This window comes from Herpailurus yagouaroundi, unplaced genomic scaffold, assembly GCF_014898765.1.
Source record: "Herpailurus yagouaroundi ecotype Mexico unplaced genomic scaffold, PumYag 182, whole genome shotgun sequence".
Classification (NCBI taxonomy): domain Eukaryota; kingdom Metazoa; phylum Chordata; class Mammalia; order Carnivora; family Felidae; genus Herpailurus; species Herpailurus yagouaroundi.
The window spans coordinates 7,308,751-7,324,547 of NW_024412413.1; the positions used below are offsets into that span (position 1 = coordinate 7,308,751).

At 46.9% G+C, this 15,797-nt stretch overlaps 2 protein-coding genes across 3 annotated transcripts in view; both read right to left on the minus strand.

Moving 5' to 3' along the window:
• Window positions 1-5,370, minus strand: part of MEI1 (meiotic double-stranded break formation protein 1) — a 79,569-nt gene extending 74,199 nt beyond the window's left edge. For both annotated transcript variants that reach the window (XM_040490693.1, XM_040490692.1), the window contains exons 1-3: window positions 5,167-5,370; window positions 2,271-2,394; window positions 1,464-1,514 (exon numbers count right to left, since the gene is read on the minus strand). In XM_040490693.1, the coding sequence (XP_040346627.1) occupies window positions 1,464-1,514; window positions 2,271-2,394; window positions 5,167-5,337 (346 nt within the window). In that variant the 5' untranslated portion in view covers window positions 5,338-5,370. The remainder of the gene's footprint in view (window positions 1-1,463; window positions 1,515-2,270; window positions 2,395-5,166) is intronic.
• Window positions 5,371-12,384: 7,014 nt separating this feature from the next.
• LOC121041000 (uncharacterized) overlaps window positions 12,385-15,797 on the minus strand; it is a 4,125-nt gene continuing 712 nt past the window's right edge. Inside the window, exons 2-3 of the mRNA XM_040491823.1 lie at window positions 12,881-14,141; window positions 12,385-12,395 (exon numbers count right to left, since the gene is read on the minus strand). Of these exons, the coding sequence (XP_040347757.1) occupies window positions 12,385-12,395; window positions 12,881-14,141 (1,272 nt within the window). The remainder of the gene's footprint in view (window positions 12,396-12,880; window positions 14,142-15,797) is intronic.

The following is a 15,797-nucleotide window of genomic DNA, read 5'->3' on the forward strand; positions in this document are numbered from 1 at the left end:
CCTGCCTCACAATTGCTCCTTCATATACTAGAAAATAGAATTATGGGTGAGTTCCTGTGCCAATAATTGCCTTAATTGCCTCTATTACCTCTCAACCCCAAACTCATCCTTGTATACAATCGTTTGTGATGCTTCTGCTGGTATGTTTGAGGAGCAGTGAAAAAGTGACTGGCTCTGCACGTCTGGGAAAAGCTACAAAACTATACTCAGCTGCTGCTGCAGGAAGACTCTGGCACTTCCAAGGTAAAGAAGCATTCTGGGAAAAAGTCACAGAAACAGGAAGAAGGCAGGCAACAAAGAGGAAACAGCGAGGAAGGAGCAAGTCCTTCTTCCCTCTCTGGCTCTGCAGTCTCTATCTAGTGCCTACCACCTCAGTTAAGTTCTTGGGGTCTGATGAAGGTTTACAAGTTATGCTGGCACCAACCAGCAATGGACAGCCTTAGGATTATAGCCCCACTCAAGAGTGGCATAATGGTGACGGGAAATCTCCCCATTCCTGCCAGTGGTCAGAACTTCAAGTGGTACATTTGTTTTTCCACATTCTAGACTGAGAGATGGTCAGAGGTATACACAAATCATGCTAACTTATGATCTGTCACAGCTGCTAAGCGTGTGGTTGGATGGTCATGGACCCAGCAGCAGCCAAGCAGCATCCTCTCCTTAGAGAAAACTTATGTTTTAATAATTCCAACCTCATTTTGTTTCCTCAGCCCTGAGGGTGGAAGCTGCTTTCTGAAATTCCTACGTCTGTGAAAACCCGGTGTTTTCTTTTGCCTTCAGTTAAATAGTCAATAATTCTTCATATTAAAGTTTTTTCCTGTTCAAATAACTTATGTGGTTTCTGTTGCCTGACTACACCCTCACTGATACAATTCTTACTCTTTCTGCAAGAGTCCTCCTATCCCAGTGCTCTTGTGTTCTTGTGTTCTTGTGTTCTTTCTCCTTGAGTTTATTTATTTTAGTAATCTCTACACCCAACACAGGGCTCAAACTCACCACCCCAAGATCAAGAGTCACATGCTCTTCTGGGCCAGCCAGGTGCCCCACTCCTTCAGTGCTTTATAGGTAAACAGACACACTTCTGCAGCCTTAACAATCACCTGTGTGCAGACAACTTCCAACTAACCAATGTGAAAGTAATGAAAACAGTTTGTGCTGCCTTTGTAACAGTACTTATCAGCTCTCATTATTTACTATCCAATCCCTCCTCCAAATTGTAAACTCTTAAAGGGCAGGAACCATGTCTTATCCATCTACGTATCCCCAATGTCTGATACAGTACTTGGCACAGAGGAGGTGCCTCAGAAAAAAACGCAGAATCAATGACTGACAGCTAATTGAGTTTTCTTGATCTGTCTCTAAAATGAAAATTTATTTCATCAAGGTCTCAAATAACCAGAGTTGCAATATACCCAGCTAATATACCCAGCTTCAAATGCTAGGTACACATAGTTTCACCTTACCTTCAATACAGAGGTCTATTACCCTTCCATCTTCCACATTACATAACAGCCCTTGGAGTAGAGGGAGGAGAGAAGGGAATGGTTAGTAGTTAAAAGAGAAACTCACAAAGGCACATTGAAAATTCTAGACTAAAAGTAGCTTTAAGCAACGTCCCAGATAAATGCTATCCTCAACACCAAGTGTGGCACAGCATAAAAACTGAGTGCTTTGGAGTCTGTAACGGACCTCGGGTAAAATTCCTGTCCTGCCAGTTGTTTTGCTAGGACTTCCCTTAGCCTTGGGAATCATCCTTTCTCCCTTAAAGGACTGACTTGGCAGTTAAAAGCCTGAAAAGCCACTAGCAGAGAAAAAATATCCAATATGAGTTAGCTCCCCTCCTCCCTGAAAAGGGCTCTTTCCATAGGACATCATAACTATATTAAAAGAAGGGACCTTTTAATTCATCTCAGGCACAGAAGAGGGAAAGTATTTCAATCAGGGTCACACCCAGGTCAACAGACTCTAGTCTGGCTCTGATCCTCTTCAAAGACCAGAGTGGACTCTGAAAGATCATACATTTCCCATATTCATATTCACACTTTTACTAAACTTTTGGCTGTAGTAAAGCTAGTTACCATACGATGCATCATGTGTTTTAGAAAAGGGACCATTTCTTCATCATTACGACAAAACAATTTGCTAATAAGTTAAACTGTTACATCGTAAAAAGTCTAAATTATCTTTCCAAGACCATTTCTCCAAGACCCCAAAGTAAATATACATGCTATACATGCAAAATGCATACCAAATTTCCCTTTTAATCTCACCGAAAAGCATGCTTATGAAGTGGATACAGACTCTCTGATCCTGAGCCACAAGCTGTATGACCAGGGAGGCATGTCTCAAGAGAGCATCTCGGAAACAGGAGAGCACATGCTTCTTGCGCACCAACTTGGGGCAGATGAAGAAAATATTCAATAGCAACCAAGTCTCAGCCATTCTGAACCCAAACAACTATAATTTCTAAATACAATTACAAGATGATACTGGAAGGTTCATCATCTAAACTATGGTAAGGTCATAATCCCTGAAAGTAGTAACATTTACACACAGGAATCTATGTGTTTATACAGAGGATTATACATTAGCTAAGGTTCCTACTACCCTATATTTACAGAGCACTTTAGTGTTCACAAATCACTCTTTTGTCTAACAACTTAGTGAAGCAAGTAAAAATTATTGTCACCATTTTACAGATGAGAAAATTGAGGCCCGAAGACATTCCCAAGGACTCAAATCTATCTCCAAACAGGTCTTGTCTAAGGTCAGCGTCCTTTCTACTTAACAGTTCAGGAGAGTGATGCTGGAGACCCTTCATGAGCCTCAAAGAGGCTGGTAGAGAAATGCATCCTTCCATTCAACTCGGACATAAATCTTCACACTCAATTCATCTCCCTGTACAGGGAACTGGGTAGTAGCTGTGCAAAGTGCTCAAGACAGTAGAAAAAGTTAGGTTAAAAAGGAGAGCATACACCGAGGATAGAGCAGGAACTTGGGTACGACTGACTATATTACACTTTTTCAATTGATGAGAGATGAAGCTAAAAAAAAAGTGCATTCAATAAAAAGTGAAGTTGTGGGGCGCCTGGGTGGCGCAGTCGGTTAAGCGTCCGACTTCAGCCAGGTCACGATCTCGCGGTCCGGGAGTTCGAGCCCCGCGTCAGGTTCTGGGCTGATGGCTCAGAGCCTGGAGCCTGTTTCCGATTCTGTGTCTCCCTCTCTCTCTGCCCCTCCCCCGTTCATGCTCTGTCTCTCTCTGTCCCAAAAATAAATAAACGTTGAAAAAAAAAAAAGAAAAGAAAAAAGTGAAGTTGCATCTCTTATTGTCTCTAACCTGTTATTGCAAATCTCATGTTTTCCTTCAATTCCTCCTACATAATACATTAAGCTAGTAATCTAAATGAGTTACTCAAAAAATCTCAATGACTTTCTTTCACCTGTCGGATTAAATCCAAGCTCTTCAGCCTGGATTCAAACTCTTGGAACTTATCTTAACCTGGCTTTTCAATCTCACCTCCCTCAATTTCCTTTCAAACACTCTGATTACCTCCCCAAACTCATCCTTGCTAATGGGATAAGCCCTGCTGGTATAAGCACCCTCCCCCCAACTTCTCCTCTGGTCCAAAGCTCACCCATCTTCTCAAGCTTAATTCAAATGCATCCTCTTCTCAAAACCTTTTCCCAATTTCCCTCCTTATCCCAACAGCACTTGACCACAAATATGTCTGTCTACTAAATTCCCAGTTTTTAGCATTCTCATTTTCTCCCCTACTGTCGTATTTATCTCTGTATCTCTGACTCACTGTCCAAGAATGGCAGCCTCAGAACTTCTGGCCTCAATGATAGCTCAAATGTTATCAGCTAGCCCAGAGGTTCTCAGAGTGTAGCCTGGGAACCCCTGAGGGTACCCAAAACTTTGAAAGGGTTCAAAGATCAAAATTATTTTGATACTAAAATGCAATTTGTCTCTGTCACTCTTACTCTCTCACAAGTATACAGTGGAGTTTTTCAAAGATTACATGACAGGTAATATACAACCGATTAAATGCTAAAATGCTTGAGAATCCAGCTGACTTCTATTAAGCTAGACATTAAAGAGACTTGTTTAATAGATGTAAATAAAAATGTAAAACAAAGCTATTCCTTTCATTATCTTTTTTTCTTTTAGAAAATATCATTTTTATTTAAATTACTTATGCCACAGAACTGCATGCTTAAAATGGTAGGCTTTATATCATGTATATTTTACAGCAATAAAACCAATTATGCTAAAGCATAATGATTTACTACCATTTTTTAATTAATATTTAAGAATTGGTTTCTTTGTCTAACACAGTAAATATCAGTGGATATAACCCATATAAAAGCTTTTTGGGGTCCTCAACAGTTTTTTAAAGTATAAAGGCATTCTGAGATTTAAAATTTTGAGAACCATTGATCCAGCCCCTCCTCCCAAGGCATGAATTCCCCTCCCATGAATGTGAGATAAAAGTGATCTCCCAAACTTTTCTTGGATGGCTCCATGGACCAAAAACTCACTACAAAGGTGCGTAGGCATCGAGGGAACTGGCAGCCCATTTTTCAGCCAGCTCTGCTATTAGAAAGGTTCCCCTTCACCCCACCCTGCCTGGCTGTAACTTCTTCCCGTCTCGCTGCCATCACAGAGACCTAGGCAGCCCCCTCCTCCACACTGACGCCCTAAGAAATCCGAAGGGAATGAGGGGCCCCTACTACGGGTGTACCTAGCCCGTGGGCCGAGCCAAGGCTAAGATCCTGGAGGAATGGCGGGAGCAACAAGCGGCAGGGCAGCTGCTGAGACGGGAAGGGGAGGTGGACCTGCGTGCCAGCGAGTCCTGGAGGGGAGGGGGGCTCAGTGGGGACAGGGATAGGCCCAGCTGAGGCGCATGGCCACGCGCAGGGGCTGGTTTGGAAAGGGGATAGTCTGCTCGGAGCAGGGCAGCCGGCGGGGTAAACTGAGGCTGAGGTAGTATAGCAAAGAAGGCCGTCCTGGCCTGGCGAGGGCGCAGGCCTGGTTAGGGGGTAGGTTTAACGAAGAGGGTGGGCCCGGTTTAGTTCCAGGGAAGGTGCGTCAGGTTCAAGGGAGTTGGCCTGGCGAGGGGCGGCCCAGCTTGGTGAGGGAAATGCCGGGGGCCCACTTCGCACCGATACGCAGGGCTCCGGCAGCAGCTCCAGCACACACGCCAGACAGAGCCGCGGGGGCACGGGCAGCAGCCAGCACGGGTCATGCCGGGAATGGGCCCTCTCGTAGAGCAGCGCCGTCTCCTCGTCCCTCCCGGGCCCCCGCGGGCCCGCCGCCGCCTCCCTCACAGCCATCTCTCGGCTTGGACTTCACCGCAGCAGCACGGGGTCCCGCGCAGCTTGTGCGCAAGCGCACTTGAAAGAGACCCCGCCCCCGGACGCCAGAGGGCGAAGTGGGGGCTAACGCAGCTGCGCAAGCCCAGGGCGACGCCAAGGCGCGATCTCCGTCGAGGGACGGGCGCTGAGGGCATGTGGGGGACACGAGGACGGTCGGTATCTGACAGAGACCAAAGCGACTTGCTCTTTGAGCCCGTAGGAATTCGTCTTGACCACTCTGTGGATTGAAAAGCATTTATAAAGAAGCTGTCATTAGCTTTGAGGAAGGAAAGGAAATCATCTCTTCCTACTAGTAAAAAATGAAATAGGAGAGAGGGGGAAACGCCTGGGGGTGGCGCACTCGGTTAAATAATAGACTTTGGTTCAGGTCATGATCTCGGGGCTGGTGAGTTCGAGCCCTGCTTCGGTCTCTGTGCTGACAGCTCAGAGCCTGGAGCCTGCTTGGGATCCTGTGGCTCCCTCCTTCTCTGCCCCACCCCTGCTCGTGCTCGCTCGCTCTCTCTTGCTTTCTCTCAAAAATAAATGAACTTAAAAAAAATTTAAATAGGGGCCCTTGACTGGCTCAGTCGGTGGAGCATGCGACTCTTGATATAAGGGTTGTGAGTTCGAGGCCCACCTTGGGTGTAGAGATTACTTAAAAATAAAATCTATTTTTTAAAAAATTAAATGATCTCAGGGGTCTAAAAGCTGTTAGTATTATTTTAAATGTATGTGACCCTTTCCTCTCGAAGAGCCTAAGATGGTTCCTCTAAGCTATCCTCTCACAGGAGCGCCTGGGTGGCTCAGTCGGTTAAGCATCTGACTTGGTCTCAGGTCGTGATCTCGTGGTTCGTGGGTTCCAGCCCTGCATCTGGCTCTGTGCTGACAGCTCGGAGCCTGGAGCCTGCTTCAGATTCTGTGTCTTCCTCTCTCTCTCTCTCTCTCTCTCTCTCTCTCTCTCTCTCTCTGCTCCTCCCCTGCTCATGCTCTGTCTCTCTCTCTCTCAAAAATAAACATTTTTTAAAAATATATCCTCCCACAGACATCTGCACAGCACTTGAGACTTTGTGAGCGTGCAAAAAATCCTGCAGAAGAAATTGTTTATCATTATATTTACTAACAATAATAATCTATCAATCTACAAGGATTTATTTAGCACCAGAGTGTCCAGCAACTGGCTAATGGTGAAGGAGGTAACTTCAGGAGGTGTTCTCTACATTCGGAAGAAGTGTGACTGAGTACAAAAAATTACTTCCATGTCAAAATAGTTTAGAAAATAGTGGCTTATTATTCGATGTAGTATTGTGAAGTAATGTTTGAGAAAAGTATGTGTTAACATGGAAAAGTTCTCATTAAAATACTGTGTACAAAAGATGCAGAATTATATATACGAGTAGGTAAAATAAATAAGCAAAAACCACTTATTCGACACATCTAAAATTATAGCAGTAATACACATTCAGTGAAGACAAAGGAAAGATAATACTTTGGTATATTTTCTTTTTTTTAATTTTTTTTTTAACGTTTATTTATTTTTGAGACAGAGAGAGACAGAGCATGAAGGGGGAGGGTCACAGAGAGAGGGAGACACAGAATCGGAAACAGGCTCCAGGCTCTGAGCTGTCAGCACAGAGCCCGACGCGGGGCTCGAACCCACAGACCGTGAGATCATGACCTGAGCAGAAGTCGGACGCTTAACCGACCGAGCCACCCAGGCGCCCCTGGTATATTTTCTTTTAGTCTATACATATTTACAACAGTAACATGCAAAAGTTTGTAAACTGCTTCTCCCAGAGAAAAATGTTACTCATCGTCCATGTCATTAAATATAATCCTGTATATTTTTTAAATGTTGACAAAATAATGTATTGTTTTGGGCAAAGTTTTGAGCCAGAATCCATGCTAGAACCTAGAGGATTCAAAAGTGAGCAAAGACCTTCTTGTCCTCAAGTTCAGTCAGGGAGACGGATGAGCAAATTATTACAACGGAGTATATACGTATTAGTTATCTATTGCTGCATAACAACTTACCCCGTGTGATGGTTTGAAACGGTGACCTTCAAAAATATATCTCCATGTCTGCTATGGACTGAATTGTGTCCCCCCAATTCAAACGTTGAAGCTCTAACTCCTAATGTGACTATTTGGAGATAGGGCCTTTAAGAGGTAATTAAGGTTAAAAGAGGTCATGGGTTGGGGGCGGGGGGGGGGGGGAGGGTTCTAATCCCATAGGATTGGTGACCTTACAAGAAGAGGGAGAGGGGAGTCTGGCTGGCTCAGTCAGTAGAGCATGAGACTCTTGATCTCGGGGTTGTGAGTTCAAGCCCCACATTGGGTGTAGAGATTAGTTAAAAATAAAAAAAATCTTACAAATAAAAGAAAGAGGGAGAGAGAAAGATCTCTCACCTCTCTTTCTATCTACATGCACCAAGGAGAGGCCATGTAAAGCCATAGTGAGAAGGCAACTATCTACAAGCCAGGAAGAAAACTCTTACCAGAAACTAAATCAGCCAGAACCTCGGTCTTGGACTTTTGGCCTCCAGAACTGTGAGAAAATAAATTTCTGTTGTTCAAGCCTTCCAGTCTGTAATATTTTGTTATAGCAGCCAGAGCAGATTTATAAAACATCCTAATCCCCAGAATTTGTAAATGTTACGTTTTTTTTAGAAGAGGATCTTTGCAGCTGTGATGAAGATAAGGATCTTGAGAGGAGATCATCCAGGAGTTTACAGTGGGCCCTAAATCCAATAATTAATTGTCTTGAGAAGAGACACACAGAGTGAAGAGGCAGCGATTGGAGTGACGGTGCCAACGGTGCCACAAGCCAACAAACACCTGCAACCACCAGAGGCTGGAAAGAACAAGGAACTGATTGCCCTCTAGAGCCCGAGGGCCTTCTGACATCTTGATTTCAGACTTCGGGCCTCCTGAAGTTGTTTTAAGCCATCAGGCTTGTGGTCATTTGTTATGGTAGCCACAGAAAATGAATATGCCCCAAAGAAACATTATCTCATAGTCTCTGTGCATCAGGAATCCAGGCACAGCTTAGCTAAATTACCCTGGCTGAAAGTCTCTCGTGAGGTTGTGGTTTTCTCAAGACTCACTAGGGCTGAAAGATCTGCATCCACGCTCACCCACGTGATTGGTGTCAAGATTCAGCTCCTCAAAGACTAAGTGAGCCCACGTTGGGCTCTGCACTGAGTGTGGAGCCTGCTTGGGAATCCTCTCTCTCTCTCTCTCTCTCTCTCTCTCTCTCTCTCTCTCTCTCTCAAGTAAAATTTAAACAAATAATTGGCTCCAAGATGTCCCATGGATAGGCCAGGCAAAGCAACAGGTAATTATGGTTGGCAGTGCTTGAGAAGTGAAGAGCTGGGGATGTTTTTTCCATGAAGTGTGTTCATGGGCAGCAGAGTCCCTGCGGGGCAGATGCCCAGTGATCAGCTCCCTTCCTTGTAACCTAAAGGACTTGAATAATAGTGTCCGGTGTAAGGGTAGGGCTAACCTGTAGCCTTATCCTATCAATCAAGGGATGGATTAGCGCTTGATTGGATTGGGGCTAGGGCCTGTTTGAACTGTTTCCACCTGGGAACTATTCCTTTGTTCTGTTCCCAGGTGATAATATGACGATGTGGTAGGCTATAAAAACTCTGTACCCTGGCTGTTCGAGACCCACTCTGGTCAAGAGTGTCGGTCCAGATCAATCAGTTTGCCTTGCCTCTCATTGCAATAAACTTTGTTGTGACTGTTACTGGTGCCCGTAGCATTCTGTTTCAGGAGTCGTGTGGATGCAACATCCGGTGCAGAGCACCACCCCACCCCACAAACAGTTGAGGCTCAGTTTGAGCATCCTTCCTGGATCAGAATTAACTTAGACTAGGGCAGGACAGAGTCACAACAGAAACCTCAGTAAACCCTATTGCGAGGAACTGAAAAGAGGAATGTGTTTAGGAGATGACATTGGGTTGACCCACAGTCCTCAAATCTTGAGTACCATAGAGTAGAAGTGGCTTCTACCCCACCCACAAAGTATCCCAACCTCCAAAAGGGGACACTCAGACAACATATGCCAAAAATGTCAGAACCCCACAGGCCCAAATAACCAATTTTATTAGAGACTTTGAGGGTGGGCAGACCACTCTCATGCCTTCTCTTCTGTGTTCTGAGAACTCTGGGCCTCCGGCCTACTTTCTAAAGCCATGCTGGAGCAGAAAACATCTCAAATGCTTCATAAAACCAAACTTTTGGGGGACTGATGGATTATGTGGGGCTCCATTTAGGTTCTCAGGTTCCCCTTGACCCTGGAAGCACTCTGCCTTGGGAAGAGCAGCCCCAGCATAGCAGTGACCTGGTGGCTGAAGGTCCCTCTCCAGAGAAGTATGGACTCCAGGGCTGTGCTCCCTCACATGTCGGTCACCCACTTTGGGAAGCAGGGTAGGATCAGGACCCCTCAGGCTCAGGTTGGGGACTGAGTGCTGAGGCTTGGCCAGGTGTGGAGACCAGGATACCTTGTTTAAAAGGGTCATGCTCCACCTTGCTGCAGTAGAGTGAAGACTATCTTTGAAGCTGGAGGTGTTTGTGGAACAGGAGGAAGGCTGCTGCCCAGCCCCTCCACTCTCTGCAGACTCCAGCCTCCCTCTCCTCCCATGTGGAGGCAGCTGACATTTAAGTCCGGGGGACTTAGGAACCTCCCGGGATGTGCACTCCTTTCTCCAGTGGTCGTGGCCTGCCCTGAAGTATGAGGTCTTCATTATGCAGGGAGCCCTCTCTGCCATCTGGGAGACTCCTGGCCTGACTGTTTTCCTGTCCCTGTTGTTCTCACTGGGACAGTAAGCCTCTCTGGAAGGCTCTTGGCCACACCAGCTCCTAGACTGTGCTGCAGGCCTGGGGTTCCTGTGAGCAGTGGGCTTGGCTCTAGGAGGAGCCTCTTCTTGGACAGCCTGTGGTTCTCTGTCGCCTCCTGGAGGCCTGACTCTCCCAGGCTTTTTGGAATGGATGGAAATGCCCATGGGCTTGCACCGGTGTGGCCCACATTTCTCCAGAGCTCTGGCCCGTGTAGGAAGTTTTGAGCTTTGTCTTTCTGGGGGTTGAACCCTCTGGGACCTCTCAGTTGACTTAAGGTCTGGCCTGAAGCCCTTGGCCTCACAATGCCTTTCCTGCCGTTGTTGGAACTCACAGGCTGTGTATAATCCAGGGAGCCTCACCCCAGCAAGGGGCAGTGGGCAAGGTCCTAACAAGTTAAAGAGCAAATGGGACTCCAGGATCCGCTGGGGGAGGCCCCATTTCAGGTGTGCAATCTTCCGTCGCATGAGGGACTCCAGGAGGAGTTTTTGGCTCTTTTTGAGGACTGGCCACTTGGGCATGACAGTGAGGACAACGGGAGCACCCACCAGAGCTGTGGCAGCTTGGGGGGCTTGGCCACATGAGGTGGAGGGGCAGACTGAGGGAAGGCCGAGGGAAGCAACCAGAAACTGTAAAGTCTGGAGCTGCCGAGTCAGGCCAGGAGCCTTTCCTGGATCCTCCTTTTTATCCCTTTGTTGGCTTCTCTGGGCTTCAGGTGGGGGCTGCTGGGAGGCTAGACTGACCTCCTCTCTGTGTTTCTTGGCAGAGGCCGTGCTCTGGCTGACCAAATGCTCTCCCTCCCCACTGGCAAACAGGAAGTGTTGACAGGGGGCAGAGGCCACTGCTTGTTCCTGTTCCATGGCCCTGTATCCACAGCCTGTGAGGGCTGGGGGCCCCCCGCCCCCAGAAGAGTCAGCTGGGAGACTGCCTTCAGCAGCATCCTTTCCTCTGACCTGCTCCTTGTCTCCTCCTCTTGGAACGTGAGGACCTCCGGCCTCCTCAGCTCTGCACTTTCTCAGGCTCCCCACAGCCTGGATTTCAGCAGCCTCATCTCCAGCCTTGTTCTGGTTCCCTTGCCCTTGTATCTGGATCTCTCCATCAATTTCGCTTCTTAACAGTCCCTGGCAATCTCCCCCAGGAGCCTGGGTGTCTGTACCATCATCACCTGCGGTCTCTCTCAGGTTTGTCTTCTGTTGTGTGTGAGTGTCTGCACCATGCTCACGTCCCCTCTGCTCCTGGTTCTTCCACTCTGATGAACAGCTCTTTTCATTAACTTTGCTATTTATCAGTCCCTGGGACCCTCCCCTAAGTCCCTGGGGCTTTCCACCATCCTCACTTCCGGCCTGTCTCTGGCTTCTCTTCCCCAATGTCTGATTTTCCTCCTTCTTTCCTCTAGTCCGCTCCCAATTGCTCCTCCCTGCAGAGTGGCTCTCTCCAGTTTCATTATCTAACTGTCCCTGGTTCTCTCTCTTAGGCCTCTGGGTCTCTACAACATCTTCACTTTCAGCTTCTCTCTGGTTTCTCTTCTCTGGAGCCTGAAGTTCGGTTCCATTCTCACCTCCTGTCTGCTGCTGGTTCTTCCACTCTGATAAATGGGTCTCTCTATCAATAACACCTTTTAACTGGCTCTGGTTTTCTTCTCCAGCTTCCCAGGTCTCCGTATCATCCTCACCTCCAGCTTCTGTCTGACTTGTCTTCTCTGGAGCTTGAATCTCTGCACCATTCTCCTCTCCAACCTGCTCCTCTTTCTTCCATTCTACTGAATGGGTTTCTCCATTAATTTTACTAGTTAATTCTCCCCTGTCTTCAGCCTCAGATGCCTCTGTGTTGGCACTATCCTTGCCTCTAATGTATTCCTGATTCTTCCGCTTGGGTGTATGAATCTTGCCATTAATTTTACTGCTTAACTGACCTTGGTTTTCTTCCCCAAGTTCCAGGGCCTCTTTGCTATCTTCATCTTTAACCCTTCTCAGATTTCTCATCCCTAGTGCATGAACACCTATATTATTCTCATCTCCAAACTTCTCCTGGTTCCTCCTCTCTGGTGGATGGGTGTCTACATGAGTTTCATGTCTTACTTGTCCCTGGTTCTCTGCCTCAGGAGCCAGGGTATTTCTACTGTCCTCATCTCCATCTTTTCTCTGCTCTCTCTTCTCTGTTGCCTGAGTTTCTGCTCTGTGTTCACCTCTAATCTGATCCTGATTCCCCCAACAGGGTGTGGCAAATTCTCTGTCAATTTCACTTCCACTCTGGTCCTGATCCCCCCAACATGGCATCTCACATTCTCTGTCAATTTCACTTACTGCTTGTCTCTGGTCTCCCCACCATGGTGCCGGGATCACGACCCAATCCTCCACTTTTATCTCCCTAAGGTTCTTCCTTCTAGATACCTGGGTTTCCCCAGCATCCTTCCCCCTTCTCAGGCCTTGGTTTCTCCACCCCACTAGAAGTTCATGTTTTAGTTGTTTCCAAATCTCTCCCCTACATGCTTGGTTCTTCCCAGCTTTCTCACTTCCACCTTGATCCTGCTTCTCCCGCCCTAGGGTCTGGATCTCTGTAACATTCTCACTTCCAATGCATTCCTGTTTTCTCCACCCCAGGGCCTGGGTCTCCACACCCTCCTCTCTTTTTACTTCTCCCAGGTTCTCCCTCCCAGATACCTGGGTTCGCACAGTATTCTCACCTCCAATCTGGGCCTTGTTTCTCCTCTCTTGTGCCTGAATTTCTATACCAGTGTCATCTTTAATCTTGTCTTGCTTTCCCCACCCTGAAACCTGGGCCTCCTTACCATTCTCACTTCTAGTCTGGCCCTGCTTCCCCAATCCTTGGGTGTGGGTCCCTCCTTCATCCTCTCCTCTGGCCTCTTTCTTGTTTTTCTCAAATGCCTGGGTCTGTACAGCATCCTCATTTCTATTCTTATCCTGGTTCCCCCACTTTGGTGTTTGAGTCTCTGCATCAGCTTTACATCTTAAATGTTCCTGGTTCTCTGCCGTATGTGCTTGGGTTTCAGGAGGATTCTCACCCTCAGCCTCCCTCTTGTTTCTATTCTCTAGTTCCTGAATTTTAGCTCTATTCTCAATTCCCATCTGGTCCTGGCTCTTTGGCCCTGGTGTCAGGATATCTCCATCAGTCTTACTTATTACTAGTCTCTGGCTTCTCCACTCCAGGACCTTGGTCTCTGCATCATCCTCCATCTCAGAGTTCACTGGGAGCTGCCTTCCAGTTGCCTGGATCTCCCGAGCATCCTCCCTACTGCTCTCTGTCCAGTTCCCCCACCCTACAGCCTGGGTCTCTCTACTATCCTCTCTGCCTAGCACCTGGTTTTCTGTCCCTAGTGCCCAGGCCTCTTGTGGGCAGCCCCAGGACTTCCAGGGGGACACTCCCACTTGGTTGGAAGGACCCGGAAGGAACTCTCCGGAGCAGAAATGCACCCTCTGAGACGAAAGGAGGTTTGAGAGAGAGGTGGCTAACGTCATGGGTGTGAGGTGGGACCTCATGCTAACAACAAGCTCCAGTGGCACCAGTTCTTCCTGGGAGTGGACAAACAGCTGCTCCATCCTTTGGTACATGTCCAGGGAAGGGGATGGTGGCCTGCAAATCAGGTGAGACTGCTCTTCACTGAGACACCAGGGTACCAGCCGTGCTTCCCGAGCACTGTTCTGAGGGAGCATACAGGTGCTTGAAAAAGAGGTGGTGCAAAAGATGGGATCAGAAGGAGTGTGGAAATCCCAAGGTGGGTCCTGACACGGGTGCTGCCAAGAGACCAGGTATCGGGTCCATGATTCCTGGAGGCTCCTCCGGTGTTCATACATCTTCTTTTGTGCCCGTTGTTGGACATGAGCATCCAGGCCACGGAAACCTCCAGGACTGAAGAAGAATTCAGGGGTCAGCCTCAAACAAGTGTCATGTCTCATGGAGGGCACCGCCCACTTCTGCGGTGGCATCTGTAGTTGAGAATGGAGAAATGAAATCCTTGCCCACACACTGTCTCATCTAATTCTCACAGATTAGAATTACAATCCCCATTATCCAGATGGGGATTCTGGGGCTTAGAAAAGAGGGAATCATTTCTTTTAGGGTATTCATTCAAGACCAAAAAAGAGTTTACTCCAGGCCAGGCACTATTCTAGATGCTGGGGTTACCAGCATGAACAAGACAAAGTCCTTCTTGGGAGCTATCTTCCAGATATGGAAGACATAATAACCAAGTATACAACATGTTAGGTATAAAAAGTGTTCGGGTGGAAATAAAAGTGGAATGGCGATGGGGTTAACCTCTTTAGAAAGGCTGGTCACAGAAGGCCTCTCATTCTCAGAGGAGGTGACATTTGACTGGAGACCTGAGTGAAACAATGGGCAACTAAGTGACATCTGAAGAAAGAGCACTGAAGGCAGAGGAGACATTAGTGCAAAGGCCCTGAGGTCAGAACAAGGCCACGTGCATAAGAACATCAAAGAGTCCCTATGCCCAGAATGAAACAAGTGATGAAGACAGCCGTGGGAGATGAGGTCAGAGAGAAATGTAGGACAAATCATGCGAGGCCTTGGACTTATGGTTAGGAGTTGGTGTTTTATTCTGAGTTTGACAGGGAGTGTACCTGTAAGAGCTGTTTCAGGGCTTCGAGGGGCAAAATTCTATGATCCCTTTTTTCTTTTTTTTTTTAATTTTTTTAACATTTATTTATCATTGAGAGACAGAGAATATGAGCAGGGGAGGGGCAGAGAGACGGGGAGACACATAATCTGAAGCAGGCTCCAGGCTCCGAGCTGTCAGCACAGAGCCTGATGTGGGGCTCGAACTCACAAACCATGAGATCATAACCTGAGCCAAAGTCGGTCGCCTAACCAACTGAGCCACCCAGGTGCCCCTATGATTCCTTTTTAAAAATTGGTTCTTGGGATACCTGGATGGTTGTCAGTTAAGCATCTGAATTCTGCTCAGGTCATGATCTCATAGTCTGTGAGTTCAAGCCGTGTCGGGCTCCGTGCTGACATTCTGTGTCTCCCTCTCTCTCTGCCCCTCCCCAACTCGTTCTCTCTCTCTCTCTCTCTCTCTCTCTCTCTCTCTCTCTTTCAAATAAACATTACAAAAATTTTAATTAAAAAATTGGTATTTAGGGGGGCACCTGTTGGGGATGAGCACTGGGTGTTGTATGGAAACCAATTTGACAATAAATTTCATAATAATAAGAAAAACATTGGTTCTTGCTCACAAGCATAATGTAAGGCCTAAGCCAGGTGCAAAAGAAGACCTACCATGCCCAAACTAGTCTATGTTATTAGGAATCAGCATAGTTATGACTGCAAACTTCTGGGCTGCAATCGTGGTCTGATTCTTAATCTGGATGCCACACGTGGATGTATTCAGTTTGTGAAAAGTCACTGGTCTATACACCTATAATCTATGTACATGTATTATCCTTGGATTAAACTTTTAAAAGAGAACGAGAAGGAAGGAAGGAAGGAAGGAAGGAAGGAAGGAAGGAAGGAAGGAAGGAAGGAAGGAAGGAAGGAAGGAAGGAGAGAGAGAGAAAGAAAGAAAAAGAAAGAAAGAGAAAGAAAGAAAGAAAGAAAGAAAGAAAGAAAGAAAGAAAGAAAGA